The 26,580-nt window shown below is 40.2% G+C and overlaps 1 protein-coding gene across 10 annotated transcripts in view; it reads right to left on the bottom strand.

Moving 5' to 3' along the window:
- Window positions 1-26,580, bottom strand: part of mid2 (midline 2) — a 271,492-nt gene that overhangs the window by 45,465 nt on the left and 199,447 nt on the right. For all 10 annotated transcript variants that reach the window (XM_073058220.1, XM_073058217.1, XM_073058218.1 and 7 more), the window contains one exon: window positions 5,190-5,285. In XM_073058220.1, the coding sequence (XP_072914321.1) occupies window positions 5,190-5,285 (96 nt within the window). The remainder of the gene's footprint in view (window positions 1-5,189; window positions 5,286-26,580) is intronic.

Genomic DNA, 26,580 nt, shown 5'->3' with positions numbered 1-26,580 from the left:
AGGATATGCTTTTTTAAGCCAGGGCTTCTTCCTTGCCACTCTTCCATAAATACCCTTTTTGTGCAAGGCCTTAGAGATTGTGGGGTCATGAACTTCATCTCCAGTTGCAGCCATTGGCTTCTGCGGCTCACCCAGAGTGCGGCTGTTCTTCTCCAGAGACTAAGTTAAAATCTAGGAGTATGGTTATGGGTTCACATTTTTTCCACTTTTTTTACAATGGTACTGCACTGAGCTCTGAGGATTGTTCAGTGCCTTTGAGATGGTCTGGTACCCTTCCCCAGATTTCTGCTTCTCTATTATCATTTCCCTGACTTGCTTTGAATGCTTTTTTGTCTTCATTTTAATTAGGTCTATTGAAAATCTACCCTACCGTTGGACCTTACAGAAAAAGAGGGTAGTTATTTTCATGAATTCATTGAAAACAGGTGATTGTTGATAATAATATATTGCACCTGAAGAAAGTTAGTGTAATAATTACAAAGAAGATGAATACTTTTTCAGCCTTAAAATTTTGGTTTTTAATTTACAGTAAATCATTGACAGATTTTGGAATTTTTCTTTTGATTTGACATGATGAATAACATGTTGTAGATCAGCTCAAAAAATCTTACTTCAATATATTTTAAATTTAGAACATGAGACTGTAAAATGTCAAAATAATTCTAGGGGCTGAATACTTTTTCAAGGCACTGTACCTATACAAGAAAGAGTTGGAAATGGAAAAAGAGTAGTAATTAGATAGAACTTTTCATAGCTTCCCAGCTTCCACAGTGTTTTACAAGTTCTCCTGGGTTCCATGTTTAGTGCAAAGTGATATGTTAACAACTTTTTAGAATTGTGCAAACAAGAACGTTGCCATTAATATATTAGCCAGAATACCAATTACACTACAGGAAAATTTCAAGGTATCATATAATAGAAGTTGTATTGCATTAGTGTTAATATCAGAATAGATAACATCATTGATCTAACACAGTAGTATATCAAACTTGAGAGAGGAAAAAACATAAAATTCAATTAGGATTTGTAAAGTAATATTACAGATTGTCAAGGAAAGAGGGCTTCTGTGGAATTCTAGTATTGGCATTATGTGTTGATACATTACACGGAGAATGATTTTCTTATGGTTGGTCTAAAACCAGCATATTTTATCAAACAGCTAAAATATTTGAAGGAATTTGTTGAGATACATGTTGACACTTGAGCTCATTGTGTGAGGCAAACATTTCAAAAATATTTTTCTGGAGAATTCTTCTCCGCAATTTCTTTTTCTTTTCTATTTTTTTTTAGTACAAACTGTTTTGAAGCACGTTCCTCCCATTCAAATTTACAGACTTGCCATAAAGACAACCACTTTTTGAAAGTGGCTTTGCAAGTGGATAAAGTGGTAAGGAAGGTGTATGGTGTGCTTGATTTCATTAGTATGGGTGCTGAGTTTAAGAGTAAGAAGGTCATGCTGCAACTGTATAAAACTTTAGTTAGACTGCACTGAGGAGTACTGCGTGCAGTTTTGGTCACCACATTACAGGAAGGATGAAGAGACTGTGGAGAAGGTGCAACAGAGGTTTAGCAGTAGGCTGTCAGGATTTGAGGTTTTGAGTTGTAAGAAAAGGTTGGAAAAATTTGGGTTGTTCTCCCTAGAGTGTCAAAAGCTAAGTAGAAACTGGACCATGATATTTGAAATTATGAGAGGCATAGGTAAGGTAGACAGGATCAGGTAGAAATGTGAAAAAGCAGAGGATGTGCTTTTAAGTTAAAAGAAGGGAAGTTTAAAGGTGACGTAAGTGTTAAGTTCTTTTTTTACACAGAGAGTAGTAGCTGTCAGAAATAGATTACCAGAGGTAGTAGTGGAAGCGTTTTGGTGGAGTTTAAGAGGCTTTTAGATAGATGAATACGAAGGAAATGGAGGGACATGATGATACACAGGAGGAGGACATTAGGTATAAACTGGAATCAAGATCAACACATTATAGATCCAATAGCCTGACTATTGCTGTACTGTACAATGCAGATCTTCCAATAATTAGAGAAAGCATTTTTTTCAGTGACCCAATTGAATCAGCAGAGGAGGCTCCACACTGGTAGGGGTGAGTAGTTAAAAAAGTAGCATTTGTGGGTATTTGGCCTTTTCCAGTGGCCTCATTAAATTGCAATTCATTAGCAAGGGCAAAAAACAAAGTAGGGACATGGAATGGCCATTGTTGGAGCAGACCAGTGTTTGAGTGGGGAGGCTTTAAATCAAAATGCTTTGGTGAGAACAAGCTTGCGTGAGCTAAGTTTCTTCTTCATTCTTCACCTATTAGCGTAGAGTTAGTACAGTGAGAATGGCTCCAGGGGTTGTGTTGTGTTCTTTGTGTGAGATGTGGGAATCCTGGGAGACCTCCAGCCTCCCAGATGGCCACATCTGCATGACGTGAACTGAGCTGTGGCTCCTCCGAGAATGCGTTAAGGAACTGGAGCCACAGCTCAATGTCCTTTGGCTCTTACGTGAGAACGGGGAGGAGATAAGAGAGGAGCTACAGGGAGGCAGTCGTCCGTAAGTTGGAGGCGGGTACTTGGGTGACTGTTTGGTGAGGGAAAGAAAACGGGCAGCCAGTGCAAAGTACCCCTGTGGCGATACCTCTCAAAAATAACTACACCGCTTTGGATACTGCTGAGGGGGCTGAGCCGTGTGGCCAAGCCTCTGGCACTGAATCTGGAACTGTGGCTCAGAAGGGAAGGGAGAAGACGAGGATTGCAGTAGTGATAGGAGGTTTCCATAGTTAAAGGAGTAGACGTGAGATTCTGTGCACGTGAAAGAGACACCTGGATGGTACACCGCCTCCCTGTTGTAAGGGCCAGGGACGTCCACAGCATTCTAAAGGGGGAGCAGAAGCAGCCAGAAATCATGGTACATATTGGCACCGATGATACAGGTAGCAAAAGAGAGGAGGTACTGAAGAGAGAATTAAGGGACTTATGCAGAAAGCTGAAAAGCAGGACCTCCAGGATAGTAATATCTGGATTGCCGCCTGTACTATGCACCAGTGAGGGTAAGAATAGGATGATTTGCAGAGTGAGCATATAATAGAGCAAAAATTAATGGGAGATCGAGGATTGAGATATTTTTAAAAACCAAAAGAAGGCAGATAAAAAAAGTTATATAAGAGAGAAAAGGTGAAATATTAAGGTAAGCTAATAATATAAATGAGGATACCAAAAGATTTTCCAGATATATAAAGAGTAAAAGAGAGACAGGAGTAGATATTGGACTACTGGGCAATAATGCTGGAGAGGTAGTGGGGGACAAGGAAAATTGCAGATAAACGTAATAAGTATTTTGCATCAGTCTTCACTATGGAAGACACTAGCAGTATGCCAGAGGTACGAGAGTGTCAAGGAGCAGAAGTGAGTGCAGTTCTTATTACTAGCAAGAAGGTGCTTGGGAAGCTGAAGGTAGTTAAGTCACCTGGACCAGATGGACTACACCCCAGGGTTGTGAAAGAGGTAGCTGAAGAGATCGTGGAGGCATTACTAATAATACTTATAGAATCACTGGATTCTGGCATGGTTCTGGGGGGACTGGAAAATTGCAAGTGTCACTCCATTCTTCAAGAAGACAGAAGAAAGGAAACTATACACCAGTTAGTCTGTCCTTGGTGGTTGGGAAGATGATGGAGTTGATTGTCAAGGATGAGGTCTCTGTGTACTTGGAAGCAGTTGACAAAATAGCTGAAGGCAGCATGGTTTCCTTAAAGGAAAATCTTGCCTTACAAACCTGTTGGAAGTCTTTGAGGAAATAGAAAGCAGGATAGACAAAGGATTTTCAGAAGGCCTTTGACAAGGTGCTGCACATAAGGCTGCTGAATAAGATAACAGCCCATCATATTAGAGGAAAGAAACTAGCATGGATAGCGAATTGGCAGATTGGAAGGAGACAAAGAGGGGGAATTAGGGGAGCCTTTTCTGGTTGGCTGCTGGTCGATGTTGGGACCTCAACTTTTTACGTTATACATCAATAATTCAGATGACGGAAATGATGGCTTTGTGGCCAAGTTTGTGGATGATACAAAGAGAGGTGGAGGGGCAGGTAGTGTTGTGGAAGCAAGGAGGCTGCAGAAAGATTTAGACTAATTATGAGAATGGGAAAAGAAGTGAGAGATGGAATACAGTGTTGGGAAGTGCCATGGTCATGCACTTTGGTAAAAGGAATAAAGGAATAGACTATTTTCTAAATGGGGAGAAAATTAAAAAATCAGAGATGTGCAGGGGCTTGGGAGTCCTAATGCAGAGTTCTCTAAAGTTTAGCTTACAGGTTGAGTTGGTGGTGAGGAAGGAAATGTAATTCATTTTGAGAGGACCTGAACATAAAAGCAATGTTGAGGTTTCATAAGATACTGGTGAAGTCACACTCGAAATATCATGAACTGCTTTGGGCCCCTTTTTTAAGGATGGATGTGCTGACATTGGAGAGGGTTCAGAGGAGGTTCATAAGGATGATTCTAGGGAAGTAAAGAGTTATTGTATGAGGAGTGTTTGATATCTATGGGCCTGTATTCACTGCAGTTTAGAAGAATGAGGAGGAGACCTCATTGAAAACAATCTAATGTTGAAAGGCCTAAATAGAGTGGAAGGCCTATGAAAGGCCTATGGTGGGGGAGTTTACACCAGAAGACACAGCCTCACAATAAAATGATGTCCACTTAGAATGGAGATGAGGAAGTATTTCTTTGTCCAGAAGATGGTGAAACTGTGGAAAACACTGGGTATATTTAAGGTTGAGTTTGATAGGTTCTTAGTTAGTCAGGACATAAAAATTTACAGAGAGAAGGCAGGAGAATGGATCAGCAATGAAGTGGCAGAGCTGAATGCCCTAATTCTGTTCCCATGTCTTAAGGTCTTATAGTCTCATAACCTCTGATTTTTTTTTCCTGAAGTATTTGAATTCACTCTGTAAATCATTATATGTTATGCAGTGGTTCATTCAATGTTCTATCACTTGTCAGCAAAGTTCTCATTTATGATGAGGTCCAGAGACCTCCAACTAACTGTGTTATCCAACTGACTGAAGACTGATACCGCTCTGCAAGCTTAAAAGAAATCAATTCTCATCAGCTTGTTAGTTAAGTCCACATGCTGTCCAACATGCTGCAATAAAATGTTGTTACTCATTGTTAGCACCACTTTTTTCTTCAAAGTAGCCAACTCACCTCCACTTGTTGGCAGATCTGAATGAGTCTGCCCATCTGTGACTCCAGCTCAGTATTCCTCTTCACGAGGTTCGTAAGGTTAGCTTCCAACGCTTGCTGTGGTGAGACAAAAAGTAGTTGTAAGAGCTTTAGGTCTGTCTTTTTCATGTGCTCTACAAGCAAAATAATCACCTGGACAGCCATTCTCCTATACCCCAAATAATGAATGGATATTACCCCTATTTCAGAATGAAATGCTTCTCCAACTAACCTATCTGGTGATTCCACATAACTCCTTGTTAATGAGGTTCTTTGTGAGCAGTCTGTGTTGAAATGATGTATTAAATATTTTATTTGCGGACCATGACTATCTCAGGAAAGGCTCAGTAATCCAGGAGCAGTTATTGCTGGGCGCCATAGCTCCTGGGGTGCATGGGTTCTGGCCCCAGTTTGATCCTAATCTTGAATGCTAGTTCCACGTAGTATACAAATTCTCCCAAGGACCATGTGGTTTTCCTTTCACATCCTAAAAACATACTGGTAGGTTAATTGTCTACTGAAATCCACGCTTTAGTGTAGGTAAATGGCAAGAGAATGAAGGAGATTATTTGGGCATGTAAGAGAACACAAGTTACAGAGTTACAGGGAAGTATGAAGGACAGAATGGGATTGAAGTGTATGTACTCTTGGGAACTGGCATGGACTTGATAATCCAAATGGTCTGTTTGTAATTTATTAAAGCCATTTATTGCATAACTCTCAAAATAGGTAGTTCATCAGGCTTTTCTGAGGATAGTTAGAAGTTCTCAATCATAGATCTAGAATCATGTATATGCCAGACAAAGCAAGTACTGCAGATATCCTTCCAGAATGACTCTGGTGGCCAAGAAAGTGTACTCAAATATCAGGGTTATGGTTATACTTATGGATATGTGCTTCATATTTTGGATTTGTTTAGATAATGGAGTTAAATTCCTCAACTCCCATGCTGAGATTGATCTCCAAATTACTCATTCACATACGTGGATAGCTACAATTACTGTAATATTCTGAATAATTAGACCAGTAATATAACATCAACATGATCACATCTCCAGTGATCCAATTTTATTTGACAAAGAATCATTACAATGGCACAGAGATTAAAGTCTAGTTCCTTCAATATTAGTTAAATTCAGCAGAAAAATTCACAGGCGAAAAGATAGATTTTTTTCAAGGTTGACATTATGTTCTCCATGTTGATTTATTTTAAAGTATATCCAAACATGTTGCATATCAAATGCTGAATCCTTAATGTGTTCTGCCATTTCAGTTTTATTTGCCATAAGCATGGATCTTGAGAAAATATGTCTTTTATGCAACATTATTGATCATCATCTCACTTTTACTTAATTAGTTTATGCAGAAGGGTGTATGCTGAAGGCATTTACAGATGGATGTGCATCTCAAGACCAGAGTGTGACACATTTATCAAAGCTTCAGCATAAGTTCAACTTCATTTACTAGGTATCTGAAAGAAATGATAACTATACGTTGGTGAAAAGACAGTAATAAAAAACGCATCTGACAGAGGTGTAAAATATCAACCATATGAGAACATTACTCAGAATTTCTGATCATCTACTTCATTTCTGTTCTATACTTTGTTAATGTGCCATAATGGTCTTATTGACTCCAACAATGCAGCATGTCCTTAATGTTTCAAGTTCAAAGTAACACACATAAAACGCTGGAGGAACTCAGCAGGCCAGGCAGCAACTACGGAGAGGAATAAACAGTCAATGTTTTGGGCTGACTATTTATTAATTTGCATGGATGCTGTCTAACCTGCTGAGTTCCTCCAGCATTTTATGTGTTACTCTGAATTTCCAGTAACTACAGAATCTCCTGCATTTGTTATTTCAAGTACTCGAGTTTACAGTATGTACACTGTACGTTTCGTTTTATGCTGAGGACTACAGACGAACTGACTTCCACCTCATATCTATCTGCACCAAAATATATGAAACACTCACCTGCAAAGGCTTAGTACTATTTTTGAATTTGATTAAGAGTTTCACATTTTACATTTAACCCACAAAATTAATACAATTATTTAAAAATTAACTGTGTTAATTAAATGTGTTATAAAAAACCTGATACATGAAACCAAAATCATGTAGTCTCTTGAATGGTGACCCAACAAAATAAATCAGAATTTCTCCCCATTTCAGTAAAAATATGATTTAAATGACTTGAAATAAATATGGTTTAGTTAAGGAAATCAATTGGAACCTATTTGAAATACAATAGCTGCCTGATATCATTTCACCTTTAAGAACTCCATCGCATTTGACATCTTTCCTAACACTGTAGTCAATACTATTTCATTTTACTCTAGTTATCCATTATTGTGTTGGCCTTTGACATCACTATCGATTAATACTAACTCATTGAACAAGAACCTGCATTTGCCATAGTATGCTTTAATACCAAGCTACACATTATTAGTTCAGTTGTCAAAGTGTTTCCACCACTCATGGATCTGGATAAATGGATTGCTCAAACACAGACAAAAACTCAAGTTGATATTGTGAGAATGAATCTTCCAAGCACTTGCACTCATTGAAATAATTCCCATGCCTTGAGCAAGGAATTGAAATAGCTACCCATGAAATATTTACATCTTTTAATAAGTTCACTTGCTTTATTGGTGCTTTAATGTTGGTGCTACGGAGTTGTACTAACTGGAGCACAGTTGTACGTCTGTTGTTCGGATAACATACCAGAGATGGCATTGATTCTTACATTGACACCAGTCTACCAATCCAGCGGAGGCTGGGGTTAGGTGGGGAGGTAGGGAGCTTGTTGCACAGAGTCCTCACCAACATGTCTCCACTGGTCAGCAAGAGGCTTGAGGTGACCCTCTACTCTGAGAGTTCCTGCTCCCTTGCTGGGATGGAAGTAATATTGTAAATGATGACAAAAATCCATCTGAGTTCATTGTCATGTGCACAGGTAGGCTGTGGTACAGGTGCATTGAAAAACTTACATACTGGCTCTTAGAACATAGAGCAAAAACAGAATCAAATTTTATTATCAAATATCCATTGTGAAATTTGTTGTTCTGCAGCAGCAGTGTGGTATGCAAGCTGAAATAGTAAATAAATGGTACAAAAAGAGAGCAAAATTTCATCAACAAAATAGAGAGAGTACAGGGGAGATTTACTAGAATGTTAGCTGGGTTTCAGCACCTAAGTTACAGAGAAAGGTTGAACAAGTTAGGTCTTTATTCTTTGGAGCATAAAAGGTTGAGGGGGACTTGATAGAAGTATTTAAAATTATGAGGGGGATAGATAGAGTTGACGTGGATAGGCTCTTTCCATTGAAAGTAGGGGAGATTCAAACAAGAGGACATGAGTTGAGAGTTAGGGGCCAAATGTTTAGGGGCAACACGAGGGGGAACTTCTTTACTCAGAGAGTGGTAGCTGTGTGAAATGAGCTTCGAGTAGAAGTGGTAGGGGTAGGTTTGATATTGTCATTTAAAAAAAAATTGGATAGGTATATGGACAGGAAAGGAATGGAGGGTTATGGGCTGAGTGCAGGTCGGTGGGACTAGGTGAGAGTAAGCGTTCAGCATGGACTAGAAGGGCTGAGATGGCCTGTTTCCGTGCTGTAATTGTGATATAGTTATACGATAAAGTTGTGTTCATGGACCATTCAGAATTCTGAAGAGAGTGTGGAAGGAACAGTTTCTATAATGTTAAATGTGCATCTTCAGGCTCCTTTACCTCCTCCTGATGGCAGTAATGAGAAGAGGATATGTCCTGGATGGTGAGGGTTATTAAGTGACCATTGCCACCTTCTACTGCCTCGATGGTGGGCAGGCTAGTGCCCATGATGGAGGTGAGCAGTTTCAAGTACCTATGTGGTGGTTCTCCTGACTGCCCCTCCTGAAGTCCACAATGAATTCCTTGGTCTTACTGACTTTGAGTACAAGGTTGTTTATACAGTGTGAACTGTGCCCTCCCGGCTCTTGGAGCAAAACAACCCCTGTTTTAACAATAGCCTAATCACAGGACAATTGGTGATGACCAATTAACCTACCAACTGGTATGTCTTTGGACTGTGGGAGGAAACTGGAGCACTCGGAGGAAATCTATGCAGTCACGTGGAGAACGTACAAACTCCTTATGGACAGCGACAGGAATTGTCCCGAGGTCACTGGTACTGTAACTCACTGTGCTAGGCACTATGCTATCATGCCGCCAGTGGTTGTTGTGACATCACTCAACTAGGCGATCTATCACACTCTTGTACATCTGATCATTACCATCTGAGGTTCTGTGAACGACAATTGTGTTATTGGTAAATTTACAGATGGTGTACAGCACAGTGCAGATTTTTTTGGCCTATAATGTTGTGCCAAGCTTTTAACCTTTTCCTAGATCAGTTTAACCCTTCCCTTTTACATAGCCCTTCATTTCAGTAAGATTCATAATATAGTATTTATAAGGTAGCATATATAAGCCGAAGAGTTGATTTAAATGTAAGCATATCTGGATCAGTAAGCCTGCATATTGGGTAGAGGGGAAGGCTACAACAGAGTACTAAGGGAAGGCAGGACATTCTGAACCATGAAAAGTAGATGATATATTTACCCTGCTGTTAAGCCATTGCTGTTTTCTTCGGATAAGTTATGTCTAGCCTAAATGTGAGGCCAACGTCAGTATATTCACTGAAATAATGCTGTCCCTTTTCAATACAAATCTCGCATTGCAATAAGTTACTGATGTAGTAAAAGTCCTTTTTACTGCAAAATCAACCAATCAGTTGATTTTATCATTGGCAAAGAGCAGCATAAAGCTTTCCTCATTTATATTTTAAATAGGACTAACAAAACATCGGTGGCATGAAGAGGGGAGACTTGCAGCATGGGCAACTGCCGGTCTTCCATACAACCCTGACCAGGCCTGCGCCCTGGAAATTTCCAAGGCACAAATCCATGGTCTCTTGAGACTAACGGATGCCTATAACACAAGGATCATGGTTGTCCTTCAAAGAAGATGGTGTGTGTGTCCACCGACGATTTCATTGTGGCCTATGCTAATTATGGAAGGTATCTCCTGCCAATGTACCCTACATATCATGAATTCCCTTCACTGACAAGGACTTGATGGAAGTGCAAGTCAGAGATAGTGGTGATGCATCAATATGCAATCCTTTGAGCATGGCAAAACCCTGTCCACATGGGATTATTCCTGAATCATCCTATGAAAGAGTCTCTTTGAAAAACAAATCACTTAAAATAAGCAGTTCTCATAAATCTACAATCCACTCAGAGAGTGCTCCCACATGGCAGAAACCCTGCTGATGCTCTTCTTACACCAGTCAAAGTTCCTCATGCAACTTGATTGGAATAATGTGCTGAAATCTTATCTGTAACCTGAAGCTCCATTTAAAGCAATATACACAAAATGGTGGAAGAACTCAGCAGGTCAGGAAGCATCATTGGAAGTGAATAAACAGTTGACTTCTTGAGTCGAGACCCTTCTTTGGGGCTGGAAAGAAAGGGGGAAGACACCAGAATAAAAAGAGGGAGGGAGGGAGGGAGGGGAAGGAGGATAGCTGGAAGAGGATAGGTGAAGCCAACTGAGTGGGAAAGATTAAAGGGCTGGAGAGGAAGGAATCTGGTAAGAGAGGAGAGTGGACCATAAGAGAAAGGGAAGGGAAAAAAGCACAAGGGTGAGGTGATAGGCCATTGAGAAGAGATAACAGGTCAGAGTGGGGAGTAGAATAAAAGGGAAGTGGGGGGGGGGATTTCTTTTTTACCGGAAGGAGAAATTATTATTCATGCCATCAGGTTGCAGGCTATTCAGATGGAATACAAGGTGTCGCGTAGGGAGCAGAAGGGGGGGGGGGGGGGGGAGGGAAAGATGTGCTTGGTAGTGGGATCCCGTAGGAGGTGGCGGAAATTACGGAGAATTATATGTTGGACCTGGAGGCTGGTGGGGTGGTAGGTGAGGACAAGGGGAACTCTATCCCAAGTGGGGTGGCAGGCGGATGGGGCGAGGGCAGATGTGCGAGAAATGGGAGAGATGCGTTTGAGAGCAGAGTTGGAAGTTGGTGGAAGAAAGGAAGCCCCTTTGTTTAAAAAAGGAAGACATCTCAATCGTCCTGGAATGAAAAGCCTCATCCTGAGAGCAGATGCGGTGGAGACAGAGGAATTGTGAGAAGGGGATAGCATTTTTGCAAGAGGCAGGGTGGGAAGAGGAATAGTCCAGGTAGCTGTGAGAGTCTGTAGGCTTATAGTAGATATCAGTAGATAGGCCGTCTCCAGAGATGGAGACAGAAAGATCAAGAAAGGGGAGGGATGTGTCAGAAATGGACCAGGTAAATTTGAGGGCAGGGTGAAAGTTGGAGGGAAAGTTAATGAAGTCGACGAGCTCAGCATGCGTGCAGGCAGCAGCGCCAATGCAGTTGTCGATGTAGCAAAGTAAAAGAGGGGGAATGGATACCCGTATAGACTTAGAACATGGACTGTTCCACAAAACCAACAAAAAGGCAGGCATAACTGGGACCCATATGGGTGCACATGGCTACACCTTTGGTTTGGAGGAAGTGGGAGGAGCCAAAAGATAAATTATTGAGAGTAAGAACTAATTCCGCTAGACGGAGGAGAGTGGTGGTAGAGGGGAATTGGTTAGGTCTGGAATCCAAAAAGAAGCGAAGAGCTTTGAGACCGTCTGGGTGGGGGATGGAGGTATATAGGGACTGGACGTCCATGGTGAAAATAAGGCGGTGAGGGCCAGGGAACTTAAAATCATTGAAAAAATTCAAAGTGTGAGAAGTATCACGAACATAGGTGGGAAGAGATTGAACAAGGGGGGATAAGACAGTGTCAAGATATGCATAAATGAGTTCGGTGGGGCAGGAGCAAGCTGAGACAATAGTTCTACCTGGACAGGCAGGTTTGTGGATCTTGGGTAGGAGGTAGAAACGGGAAGTGCAGGGTGTGGGAACTATGACGTTGGTGGCAATGGATGGGAGATCCCCAGAGCTGATAAGGTTGGTGATGGTATAGGAGACAGTGGCCTGGTGCTCCTTAGTGTGGTCATGATCAAGGGGTAAATAAGAGGAGGTATCAGAGAGTTGTCACTGTGCCTCGGCCAGGTAGAGGTCAGTACGCTAGACAACAATAGCTCCCCACTTATCATCAGGTTGGAATGAGAATGGGAATTAAAATGTTTGATCACCTGGAAGTTCTGCTTTTGGTGGATGGAGCAGAGATGCTTAATGAATTGGTCCCATACATCTCACCAATGCAGATATGTACTAAATGTAATATTTATTGTAGGCCTGTGAATAACAATTGAACTGTGGCTGAAAAGTATTTAAATGTTAAATTTTAGTTAATATACATAATGTTTTTCCATTGACTTTTGAAGTCTTTTTTAATTCTGCATTTTAAGTTTGGTGTATGTATATGATTGAAACCAATATGTTAGGAAGATCTGAGATGATAAATAACTAAGGTACGAATGAGATCACTTTGAAGCCGCTTTCACAAAGATCAAAGATAAGTGATTCAGTAGATTGCCTCAGGAACTGAAAACTCATCTTAGACCAATTGCTTAGAATGAATGGAAATTAGTGATACACAGAAGAATGATAAAAGTGTACCATAATGAAAAATATTAGACAAAAATTGGTTATGCTGGTGAAGTATTTATGTAATTGTTCAACAATTGGTTGTACTAATAATTCACAGGTCACCTGCTTCAATCACTGCATGGAAGTTTCAATACTTGAAATAAAATAGACCAATGAAAATTGCCCACAAAAACTATCAGCCTATTCATAGAATCTAAATGAATCATAAACACTCTATATTCAGGAAAATAAACTATTGTTTTTGTTTAAAAAGGAACTCAGTCCCACAATGAAAAGTGCGGTAAACTCTTAACCATCAGTTTGTGCAGTTAGTCACTCATTTTCAGTGATGCCAAATAGCTGGAAATAGTTATTTTTAGAAAATTATTAATAATTTTAATATTTATAGACATTTTGATCATGTTTATGATGGAAGATTACATTTTTCATGTGACATACTTAGTCAATTATAACACACCTGATCCAGAGCCTGATTAAGTTTTCTCACCTCAAAAATTGTGATACTTAGCTGCAAACTATGTTCAATTGCTGCATTAATATGACATTTTTATTCTCTATGTCTGTCATCACTGCGACTTGAATAATGCAGTCAATCTACTAGTCACTCAATAGTGAATTGTGGCAAGCTTTGTGACAGGGAGCAAATATATAGGTGCCCATTATTAGGTGCAAGTAAGCAATAGTACTCCAGAAAAGGAGATTTACGTACTTGGACTGAATTGAACATGCGATTAGTTAAAGGCAGGAAAATTGCTTCTTGGGGCTACTGACTATGTGAAAACTCAGATTTACTCTGCATAATGTTAAAATGAGAATTTGTGATGTGTATTTCTATATTCCAAGACAAAGTGATTGAATCCATTGCATGAAAGACCCCATTTAGCTGACTGAGATCAAAGATGGTTAGTGTTTTATTTGTGACTTCTGCTCTGTATTCATGACTTCAAAATAGTCATTCACCCATGTAGATAGAACCCAACCAATACTCAGCAACAAAAGGTTTTAGGATAGGCATTGTGGACCTTTGCCCTTGAAATAACAAAACTGAGAAGGAATATTGGAGGTAGAATATCTATCTAGCACTTAATGAAAATTTTACATCTATGCACAATTCTTTACAGAAAATGTGACATCCAATTATGATATCTAACATTATATGTAAAAATTTTACTATTACCAATGCTTCTGTCCATAATTTAATGGTAATTGTTATGTCATCCCAAACCTCTTTAAAACACGATCTATTATATGACCTGATGTTTTCATTGAAGAACAATGTAGATTGTTTTTCGTGATATCAGGATATCCTAAGATGCTTCACAACAAAGAATTATAGTTACTGGTGTAACGTAGAGAAGACACATCTGCCATTTTTTTGCATAACAAGATCCTGTAGGTAGCAATGTCTGAACTGATAACTTTAGGTCTTTTAGGGCCATCTAAGAAGAAAGACAATGCCACAGTCTTATGCCCTGTTCAAATAAATAGGTGTGCAAGAAATGAGCTGATAAGAATGAAATTGATTGATCAGAAGTGAAATTAGTGGTGGAGGGAGGTGGGAGGTAGAATAAGTGGTGGTGAAGTTATGAATTTGATTAGGAAAGTGCGTAATCAAATTTCCAGATTGATTTAACATGGAAATAGTTGTTATTGTGTTTTATGCCTGGTAAAGTAAATTTTAACAGTATATCATTGAAAAATATGTTATGCCATTGAACTTCTAAACTAACATTGATATCAAATATTGTGTCTGTATTATCCCTCAGTCATCAGACTCTTGAACCAGAGGGATAACTGTACTCAACTTCACTCCCAAACACTGAACTGATTTCACAACCTGTGGACTCTCTTTCAAGGTCACTATAGTCTCATGTTCTCGATTATTTATTATTATTTTGTTTTCTCTTTTGGATTTGCAATGCTTGTTGGCCTTTGCACATTGGGAGTCTGTCCATTTTTGCTGTGTGCTTTTTTCATTGATGTTATTTCTTTGTATTTACTGTGAATGTCCACAAGAAAATGAATCTCTGTGAGTATATCATCACATATATGTGCTTTGATAATAAATTTACTTTGAACATTAAACTTTGAATTTCATCAAGTCTGATAAGCAAGAACTGAACAAAATTGAATTCTTCCTCTGTAAAAAAGCTACTGTATTGAATTATTCATCTCTCCCTTCAAATAATTTACAATTCCTTTACAAAATGTTTTGGAGTGGTTCTGTTAAAGACTGGGTAAGTCAACTGGCTACACCTTATGCATTTTCCCTCTTGGACTAGGAATTTAGTTTCAGTGACAATCAATGAAGGATCTCTTGCTGAGCTAATCCTTTGTAGAATGTGTTTATGCAATTTCTACATAAGCAAACTCCAAAACTAGCTATCTTAGCTGCTTGAGTCCACGAGGATGCATGTTAAAAATAGCTCCGTAGTACAAAGAGGTTTCTTTTCATTTTGAATCAGCAATTAAAGAAAATTCATGGTTTACACATCTGTCTCACAATACATTTTCCTTGACCAACTCAGTTAATTTATGTAACTCATTAAGGTGATGAAGAGAAATATCCAAACAAATCAGTGGCATCTTAATTACATTTGTAAACTCATGCCTCCATCCCATTCAATCTTTAATGAACTTCCTGCTGTGTTGTATACCTGCACTGCACTTTCTCTGATACACTTTTATTCTGCATTGTTGCTGTTTTACCTTGTTCTATGTCAATGCATTGTGTATTGAACAGTATGCAAGAGCAGCTTTTCACTGTATCTTGGTACATGTGATAATAATAACCCAATTGCAATTGCAATTCCAAAATGCCATAGGACTGAGAAAGAGAGAGATCTGTGGTTTGGACTTATCACCAAAACCTGGTTGACCATCACAAGGAAACTTAATAACTGTAAATATCTCCTTTGGTACTATCCACTCTGTTCTTATTCTTCAGCCCCTTCTGCTTATACCAGGATCTTTGATGCTTTATCAGCTGTGCAGTGACAACCTCTCTGAGATATCAGCTAACATGGCCCAGTGACACCAAGCAAGCACTCTATTTCTTCCCACAGAGGTCTGTGGATATGTGTGACACTGCCATTGGCATTGCTGAATGAGTCTTTCTACTTGGAAAGAGAAGTTTTTGGTGGGCATTCTTGAAGTAATGGGGTGAAGCAAAGATTTCAAGATTCTGATACTGCAATGATAAAAACAAGGCAAGAAATCTCTAAGTGAGATAATAGTTAATGAGTTAAGGTGATCCCTCACCTTTACTGCACTAGTTCTGCTTTACTCCGAAGACATCTGTAGACGTGATCTTCCCTCCATCGAGGGCATTTTTGCAGCAGGTGCAGAAAGAAGGCCTGGAAGATCATCGGCAACACCAATCACCCCAACTATAAATGGTACGGCAGCGTTAAAGCCAGGACCACAGGCCACAGGACAATTTCTGTCTATAAGCCATAGACTTTTAAATTCACATGTCTGTACATTGGGATGGAGCCATAGCACTAATATTTTTACTCTCTCACGATGTAGGATGGATATAATATTTAAATAAATTCAATCACTTAATCATACAAGGGAGAAATTTTAAGTAATTTGGGCAATTCATTGCCATCCTATACAACGTGGAGTTACTGCCTAGTAATTTAATCATTTTTATTTGGCAATATCAAATAGAACACATTTTTTTTCTTTCTGGAATAAAATGTTATAACAACAATTTATGGGTCATTTCACATCAGATATTCAAGTAGTCAAGTTAGAGAGTGCAATTCCCTGTGTACTTTTGAGATTTAAGTGTTCAATTAATGGGATGATGTTATTCCTCATGCAGAGGTTCCTTCCAAGCATCTGGAGGGAATTTACACGGTATCTGGCACTCCCAGAATAAGCTGTTCTTGTTTGGATAGTGTCATCCTGAAACCTCAGCTTACACCTTTTAGCCTCCACCACATCTTGATCTCTGACTGAAACTCACTTTTATGGTGCTTTAGAGCTTGTTCTCCAAACCACTGCCCTTGTTCCCATTCCATCTATTGGCCCGATCTTCATCATAATCCTGCTTTTCACTCCTTTTGAGTATTATAGCAGAGGCACTCAATGTCGCTCAGCTCCACCCAACACCATCACTATCTTAGACACTCACCTTCCCTTTCCACCTCAATCACCACAGCATAATGCTTCCTTTACCTCTGCCACAACAGGGTATGGAAAACCCTCTGTACCACCAAACCTGACCTGGGAACAAATTGATAGATGCTAGTCTCTCACCCCAAAAGCATGCTGCTGTAAAAAAAATACTGCTTCTGCTTATAATAATGCTTAGTGAGGCACAGAGAGATCTGTATTTACTGACAAGTATTTTTATTGTTCAGACTAACAAGTACGTGAATTCATACACTAAATATCTTGTGTGCACACCCACTAAGTATCCCTGACTCTCCTGAATAGTCAAAGAATAGCAAAGGTATTACCCGGGCAAAGGAGTTTACGCTGGCCAGGCGTTCCTTGTTGTCCTGATTCACTTGCCACGTGTTTCACGCACGGTTGCTTATGCTTGTATCTGCGATGGCTATTCTTCGAAGTTACCGTTACCAGCACACACAAAGCATCCACTTTTATAAAGCTGCACAAGCGTGGGTGATGTCAGCGGCAAGCGCGGGCATTAAAAAGCGGCCCACTTTCAGGAGCGGGCAGCAGAGTGCTGGGCTTTGGTGCAAGAGGACTTCGGCAAGAAGCCTGCTTTTCATTTATTCTGACTAATCTGGGATCAGGTAATGGGGGAGACAGTTAGAGCAGTGGTGTGCTCCGTATGCAGTATGTGGGAGGTCAGGGTCAACACAGTTGTCCCTGATGACCACACCTGCAATAGGTGCATCCAGCTGCAGCTCCTATCAGACCAAGTTAGGGAATTGGAGCAGGAGCTGGATGAACTACGGATCATTCGGGAGGCAGAGATGGATAAGAGTTATCGGGAGGTAGTCACACCAAAAAGACAGGAGGTAGGCAAATGGGTGACAGTCAAGAGAGGCAGGGGGAGCAGACAGAAAGGGAAAAGCACCCCTGTGGCCATTCCCATCAAAAATAAGTATACCGTTTTGGATACTGTTGGTGGGGATGACCTACCAGGAACAAGCTGCAGTGGTCCTGTCTCTGGCACTGAGGTTGGACCCTCGACTAGGAAGGGGAGGAGGGAAGAGAAGAGAGTGGTATTGATAGGGAATTCTATAGTCAGGGGGGCGGATAGGAGATTTTGTGGGGAAGATCGGGAGTCTCGGATGGTATGTTGTTTCCCTGGTGCCGGGGTCCGAGACATCTCAGATCGGGTGCAGGTTATTCTCGAGAGGGTGGGCAAGAATCCAGATGTTGTGGTCCATGTAGGGACCAACGACGTGGGTAGGATGAGTGAGGGGGTCCTGCGTAGGGAGTTCAGGGAGTTAGGTGCGAAGCTGAAGAGCAGGACCTCCAAGGTAACAATCTCAGGATTGCTACCTGTGCCACGTGCGAGTGAGGCAAGGAACAGAAAGATTATAAAGATTAATGCGTGGCTGAGAGAATGGTGCAGGAGGGAGGGCTTCAGATTTTTAGATAATGGGCTTTGTTCCAGGGAAGGTGGGATCTGTTCCGAAGGGACGGTTTACACCTGAACTGGAGCGGTACTAACATTCTTGCAGGGAAGTTTGCTAGTGCTTCTTGGGGGGGTTTAAACTAAATTTGCAGCGGGTGGGGATCCAGAATGTGAGAGAGGATAGCGAGAGGAAGAATAAAGGACAGGTGGGGACTACACGGTTCTGGAATATTAAGTGTGTAGTAGAGAAAGGTGAGGCGGAACAAGTGATAAGGAGGACACATGTACAGAGGGATGGTCTGACGGAACATGAAGTTAAATGTGTTGAAAGAATAAGTACATTTAGGAAGGACAACAAAATTCTAGGGGCGTATAGCCTGATGGGAGTTCGGGGAGCTGGGTTAAGCACAATCAGCAGCGATTCAAAGAGAGAGAGGAGAAATGGGCTAAAAATTCTATATCTGAATGCACGAAGTGTCAGAAATAAGGTGGATGAGCTTGAAGCCCAGGTGCGAATGGGTAACTATGATGTTGTTGGGATAACGGAGACATGGCTGCAGGGAGATCAGACCTGGGAAATGAATGTACAAGGGTATACGTGCTATCGTAGGGACAGGAATGTGGGCAGAGGGGGTGGGGTGGCCCTGTTGGTGAGGAATGAGATTCAGTCCTTTGCAAGGGGGGACATAGGGTCAGGAGAAGTAGAGTCTGTGTGGATAGAACTGAGGAACAGTAAGGGCAAAAGGACCCAAATGGGTGTTGTCTACAGGCCACCAAACAGTAGCATGGATATTGGGTGCAAGTTGAATAGGGAGTTAACATTGGCATGTGGCAAAGGTAATGTCACAGTAGTTATGGGGGATTTCAACATGCAGGTGAACTGGGAGAATCAGGTTGGTGCTGGACCACAGGATAGGGAGTTTGTAGAGTGCCTACGGGATGCATTCTTGGAACCGCTTGTACGAGAGTCGACCAGGGACAAGACTATTCTGGATTTAGTGTTATGTAATGAACAGGATTTGATAAGCGATCTTGCAGTAAAGGAGCCATTAAGAGGTAGTGATCATAATATGATAAGTTTTTATCTGCAATTTGAGAAGGGTAAGGGCAGCTTGGAGGTGTCAATGTTGCAGTTGAACAGGGGAAACTATGGAGCCATGAGGGAGGAGCTGGCCAAAGTTGACTGGATGGATAGCCTAGCAGAAAAGACACTGGAACAGCAATGGCAGGTATTCTTGGGAATAGTGCACAAGGTGCAAAATCAGTTCATCCCCCAGAGAAGGAAGGAGTCAAAGGGGGGAAAGGGGCCACAGTGGTTGACAAAGGAAGTCAGAGATTGCATAGCATTAAAAAAAGGAAGTATGACAGAGCTAAGGTGAGTGGGTGGACAGATGATTGGGAAATTTTTAAGGAACAACAGAACTTAACTAAAAAGGCAATACGGGGAGAAAAAATGAGGTACGAACGCAAGCTAGCCAGGAATATAAAGGAAGATAGCAAAAGCTTTTTTAGGTATGTGAAGAGAAAGAAGATAGTTAAGAACAATGTTGGGCCCTTGAAGAATGAATTGGGTGTTATGGGAAACAGAGAAATGGCAGAAGAATTTAATGAGTACTTTAGATCTGTTTTCACTAAGGAAGACACAAGCAATCTCCCAGATGTATGGATGAGCCAAGGACATAGGGTAACAGAGGAAATGAAACAGATTGACATTAGGAAGGAAACGGTGATGAGTAGACTGATGGGACTGAAGGCTGACAAATCCCCAGGTCCAGATGGTCTGCATCCTAGGGTATTAAAGGAGGTGGCCCTGGAAATTGCGGATGCATTGGTAATCATTTTCCAATGTTCCTTAGATTCAGGATCAGTTCCTGAATATTGGAGAATGGCTAATGTTATCCTACTTTTTAAGAAAGGAGGGAGGGAGAAAACAGAACTATCGACCTGTCAGCCTGACATCGGTGGTGGGGAAGATGCTATAGTCCATTATCAAGGATGAAATAGTGGCATATCTAGATAGCAGTGATAGGATTGGGCCGAGCCAGCATGGATTTACCAAGGGTAAATCATGCTTGACTAATCTGTTGGAGTTTTTCGAGGATGTAACCAGGAAGTTAGACGGGGGAGATCCAGTGGATGTAGTGTACCTCGATTTTCAGAAGGCATTTGATAAGGTCCCACATAGGAGATTGGTGGGTAAAATCAAAGCTCAGGGCATCGGGGGGAAGATATTGACATGGATAGAAAACTGGTTGGCAGATAGAAAGCAAAGGGTAACGGTGAATGGGTGTTTCTCGGAATGGCAGGTGGTGACTAGTGGGGTGCCACAGGGCTCGGTATTGGGACCACAGCTGTTTACAATTTACGTCAACGATTTAGATGAAGGCATTGAGAACAGCATCAGCAAATTTGCTGATGATACTAAGCTGGGTGGCAGTGTGACATGTGATGAGGATGTTAGGAGAATTCAGGGTGACTTGGATAGGTTGGGTGAGTGGGCAGATACTTGGCAGATGACGTTTAATGTGAATAAGTGTGAGGTTATCCACTTTGGGAGTAAGAACAGGAAGGCAGATTATTATCTGAACGGTGTAGAGTTAGGTAAGGGGGAAATGCAAAGAGATCTAGGAGTCCTTGTTCATCAGTCACTGAAGGTGAATGAGCAAGTGCAGCAGGCAGTGAAGAAGGCTAATGGAATGTTGGCCTTTATTACAATGGGAATTGAGTACAAGAGCAAGGAAATCCTCTTGCATTTGTACAGAGCCCTGGTGAGACCACACCTGGAGTATTGTGTACAGTTTGGTCTCCAGGGTTAAGGAAGGACATCCTGGCTGTAGAGGAAGTGCAGCGTAGATTCACGAGGTTAATTCCTGGGATGTCCGGACTGTCTTACGCAGAGAGGTTAGAGAGACTGGGCTTGTACACGCTGGAATTAAGGAGATTGAGAGGGGATCTGATTGAAACATAGAAGATTATTAAGGGACTGGACAAGATAGAGGCAGGAAATAAGTTCCAGATGCTGGGAGAGTCCAGTACCAGAGGGCGTGGTTTGAGAATAAGGGGTAGGTCATTTAGGACAGAGTTAAGGAAAAACTTCTTCTCTCAGAGAGTTGTGGGGGTCTGGAATGCACTGCCTCGGAAGGCAGTGGAGGCCAATTCTCTGGATGCTTTCAAGAAGGAGCTAGATAGGTATCTTATGGATAGGGGAATCAAGGGATATGGGGACAAGGCAGGAACCGGGTATTGATAGTAGATGATCAGCCATGATCTCAAAATGGCAGTGCAGGCTCGAAGGGCCGAATGGTCTACTTCTGCACCTATTGTCTATATTCATTCTTTATCAATTCAAATATCGCATTCCAGTGTCATTGGTTACAGGCCAAGTGTCTGACCTTTAACACCTTGTTATTGACTCTGCTCCAAGCCAGCATCAATTTATTGCCCTCTTCCCATCAAGTGACAATGAATAATTTATGGCTCTTTGTTCTCAATCAGCAATGAGCTCGAATCACTTCAGGCAGGCATCAACCCCAACATTCACAAACCTGCACGTTATAGCCAACCAAAGAACATCTCACAAAGAACTTCTTATTTGGAAATGAACTCCAGTCCAGCAGATTACCTGAAGAATCATGGTGTCTTCTTTACAACATTGTTCAAGCCCAGCATGTCAAGCTCACAAAATGAACAGAATGTCTTCACAAAATGGGAACCTCCATCCCCAAGCATGCGTCAAGAACAAAGACTGCTTCCATTGTCCTTGATTCATTTGAATTCACTGATTTGTAGATTGTCATTCTTTCTGGCCAACAATGCAATGTCATTTCAGTTCCACAATTATATTTTCATCAGGGATTGGGATTGAGAGAACAATTGAACAGTTCACTTACTGAAATGCCACTTTATTTTGCATTCACTGGAAATACTATGTGTTACTATATTATACATTCCTCAGATAAATATACAAGTGGTTGCTAAACACAAGACCCAGGTAGGTACATTAATGCAAATCCAGAGAAATACGCCAGTTTCAATCAAGATCTTCAAAGACATTTTGAAATAACAGCCATGATCATTTTCACCTACACCGAGGAAGTAAAAGCTAGGTCATATTTGGGAATGCAAGTTGTGTTAACTTCAGAGATCCTGAGGAAAATATCACTCCTGCTTTAGGCTGAAAGGAAATTGAACAACCCCAATGGCTGAAGAGCCTGCTCACGTTCAAAGCAGAGCAATTTCCTCTTGACATCCTGTACTGATCCAAATTTATAGCACAGCCAGGCAGAACTGAACTGAAAAGAGCTGATATTAAATTTGCTGATTATAACTCAGGAAATGAATTTAGGAAGGAGTTCAAAACCTCACTGGTTTCTAATATGTTAGTACTGAATTCAACTAACTCTGCTGAGACAATTGAATTCATTTTTGACAGTCGTTGGCATCGCAAGATAAAATAGCCGCATAATTTTCTTCCTTTATTGACTGTGTACTGCTTGTGAGATCATACTAGGCTCAAAGATGATGTGTGACAGTCTGCAGTTTAATCAAGGATTGTGAAAGGTTCATGTCTACAAGAAGTTTTATGAATCTTACTGTCAGATGTTCTATTAGCTGCAATGCCCCCAACAGTACAACGACAATACAGTATGCAAATTCCATACATAGTTTTCATAATAAACATAGCAATTGGAATTAATAATGGGAATACAATATATGTAATTATAGCCTGTTCTGTTAACCCCTCCCCCCCAACCTTTCCACTGCTAATGAAGACTAAAACTAGTCTGTAATATTCTGTTTCCAGACTAATTTCCTTTGGTTGGAGTCAGCTTGGATTTACAGAGATAACACCCTGGGATTCCGATCACCAAAATGAAGCCTGTGATCTTGCAACGCTGATAAGGTAATGGCTATTTAATTAAAGAAGAGGCAGCTCAGGAAGGAGCTGCAGGCCAACCTGCCTTGCAGGCTTTGAACTTGACCACAAAACACCAAATCTTGGTGATGGCCCATATGAAGGGAGATGACTTGATTATAAAATCTTTGTATGTTCCTTGGAGCAATGAATGCTCCTTCCTGAAGACTGGTTTCATTTTCCTTGGGAAATGCAGGTGAAAAGATCCAATTAAAGGAAAGTCTAACCACTTTCAAGCCTGACATGCCTTTTTCCAAGATGCTGTTGAAGCAGAAAATAAAGTAAAATTTGACGCATATCTGGATTGCAACATGTGATTACCGAGGAGGGGAAGAGACCCAGATAATAAGCCCGTAAGACATAGCAGCAGAATTAGGCCATTCTGCCCATTGAGTTTGCTCTGCCATTCCATCATGACTGTTCTTCATCCATTTCAACCCCATTCTCATTAACGTGATTAATTTAGATCTCTCTAGCAAAGAGGTGCACAAACTGAATAAATAAATATACTGTACATATATCTTTGCAAAGTATGTACAACAGTGTCAGGCAAACACATTTCACTTAAAGGAACTCTTTTAGCTGGGGCTGTTCTGAAGTATAGATGATCCCTGCCAGAAAATCAGGAAAGATTTATTTAACTCAGGGCAGTGGCAAATTGGTCAAACTAGTACTGTGGAATTTTTTTTTCCAATCTGGGTGCTTGGGATCTAAAAAAATAAAGAATGTAGCATAGTTAGAGAATACATCAGCATTGCTGTTAGTGGGGAAACAACACCTCATTCTACACTTCTTAGGCTGATAATGGCCATCCTCACATCACAATAGTAACTTGTATCTGTCTCAGTAAAAATAAGAAGCTGAGAACATTCCACTTGGCTTTGGCAAACACTTTAACTTTTATTATTTTTCAATACTTTCACTCTATTACTTAGGTTCTGAATTTTCATTTATTTACATCGTTTTGTACTTTTGGGCCACAATATTGTTTTTACGTAGAGTAACTTAATGGACAACAATATTTAAAAAAAGAGTATCTCTGATACATCAAGTGGGTGCACATTTTTCCAACTGGAATCCTTCCGGCACTTAACCATTGTGTTCCATTATCACCATTATATGGACAGTGGATTGAGCCATGTAAGCAGGAATTTTTCAAAAAGTTTTTGGAGAATAATATATCTGTTATGATCAATTATGATGACAGATTATTATATAATAATTAACTATACTAGACAATTTCTTATTTATATTTTTGTTTCAATGAATTATGTAAGCTTGAATGACAGTATAATTGGCCTAGCCTTGTAATAGTTTCTACCTTTTGAACTGATATACTGTAGATCATGGACATCCTTAGTATTGTCTATGAAGCAACGTTTATAATTGATATTACCAAAAAGGGTTGTGTTACACCAAAGGTACAACAGAGATTAAAAGCCTCATTTTTTTGTGTGAGAAGTAAGCTACGCAAAAACACATTCTACCATCAGTTTCCTAGCTATTAAATATTATGAATGAATTGTAGGCAATTAGCCTTGTTCAACATCAAATGACACTCCAGTGAGTACCAGTTCTAAACCTGAGAAAATGCAAAATAAAATAGAAATAATCTTTCTTATCCACTGGTCTGCTTATGTTTTTACTCTGAATTATTAAAAATCTAATTGAAGAATAACTGCAAATATTTTTAAAGGCTATACAATTTAAAGAATTGGCAGTATGTAAGTAGCTGAAAGCAAAGTGTCAGATGAGACCAAATGAAATCCCACAGCAGTTTAATACTTTTATCAAGCTCACTTCAAGGCAATCAATGAGAATGCCATCCTACGTTCAAATGCAAGTAACTGTGCAGATAAGCAACCTGTGCTGATAGAGTCAGTGCTTTGTCTTTCTTTGCTTCATGGACTTAAGCTGTACCAATCGGAAAACAACTGGGCTACTGGAGGTGCAGCAGCTAAGGGACAGTAGCCTGCTGTTTATTGAATTAATATCATATTTTAAATAATTGATTTAGAAATATGCATTCAACTCTCTCTATGACAGATGGGGAATTTAAATTGAATTAATTACATATATTTGCAATTAAAATCTGGTAATCAGAAGAAAACAGTGAAGGATGGAAAACCTCAGTAGTCCTGTGGAGAAAGAAACAGAATTTGTGATAAGAGAACTTTGACCTAAAATGACAATTATCTATCTCAATTTTGAAATTTATTTCATAATTTCATCAATTATATTGCTCTGCCTTTGATATCAGTAAAAACAAACACTAAAGTACTGGTCTGTCATAACAAAAAAAAACAAATGATTCCTTCAGGTAAGTAAATTATTGTCCTTTGCAGTATAGCCCTAATGTGACCAACAATAATGTGCTTGACTCTTAAATGTCCAAGCTGTTTAGGAACAATTAGGGATGGACAATAAATGCTGACTCAGCCAGTAGCACACCTACTGTATCTTGAAAGTGAACAATAAAGGGAGGAATTAGTTTACATGAACAGTGTCTAAGACAACATCAAGTTTATTGCCATATGCACAAGTGCAATGAAAAACTTACTTGCGGCAGCATTATATAAGAAACAATCACAAGAAAAACTGAAATTAGACATATACATAATTTTACAAGAAAACACAATGAGAACAACACAAAAGCTGGGGCTATACTTGCAGCCTTGAGGAAATGGTCTTTTGGAGAATCTGGTAGCCTTGATGGTTAAATTTGATTTTCTGCCTCATTGCAATCACTGAAAAAGGTAATTGGCTGCAGTGCAAAATGAGCAACTGGTTCACTCGTGTATTTTGTGCTAATGTTGGTTGATTTCACATATTATCATTTCAAGGATCCATATGCAACCTAGCATTATTGTGATAATCAGTGGAATTGCCATTTTGTAGCACAGTCTGACAATTTCTTTTGGGAAGCATAGGTCTAGTTGAAATACTTCCTCTTCAATTAAAGGAATAGGCAAACAACTAACTGGTAACAGGTGGAACTCTACTCCAGTGCAGATATCTCTGAGGGGAAGAGCCATAGCCTAGGCTCCATCCACTACCACACATGGAGGGTCTGAGGTGAGAAGGGAAGCCCTGAAACAATGGGCTGTATCACCCCTTGGGCCACAAAAGTGGCACTGTGTCATGCTTATTTAAAAAAAATAAGTTTACATTACTAAATGTGGTGAAGAAAGCTTTTGGTATGCTGGCCTTTATAAATCAGAGCATTGAGTATAGGTGTTGGGATGTAATGTTAAAATTGTACAAGGCATTGGTAAGGC

This window comes from Hemitrygon akajei, chromosome 10 (assembly GCF_048418815.1).
Source record: "Hemitrygon akajei chromosome 10, sHemAka1.3, whole genome shotgun sequence".
NCBI classification, from domain to species: Eukaryota; Metazoa; Chordata; class Chondrichthyes; order Myliobatiformes; family Dasyatidae; genus Hemitrygon; species Hemitrygon akajei.
This window is presented reverse-complemented; position numbering and strand designations above follow the sequence as displayed.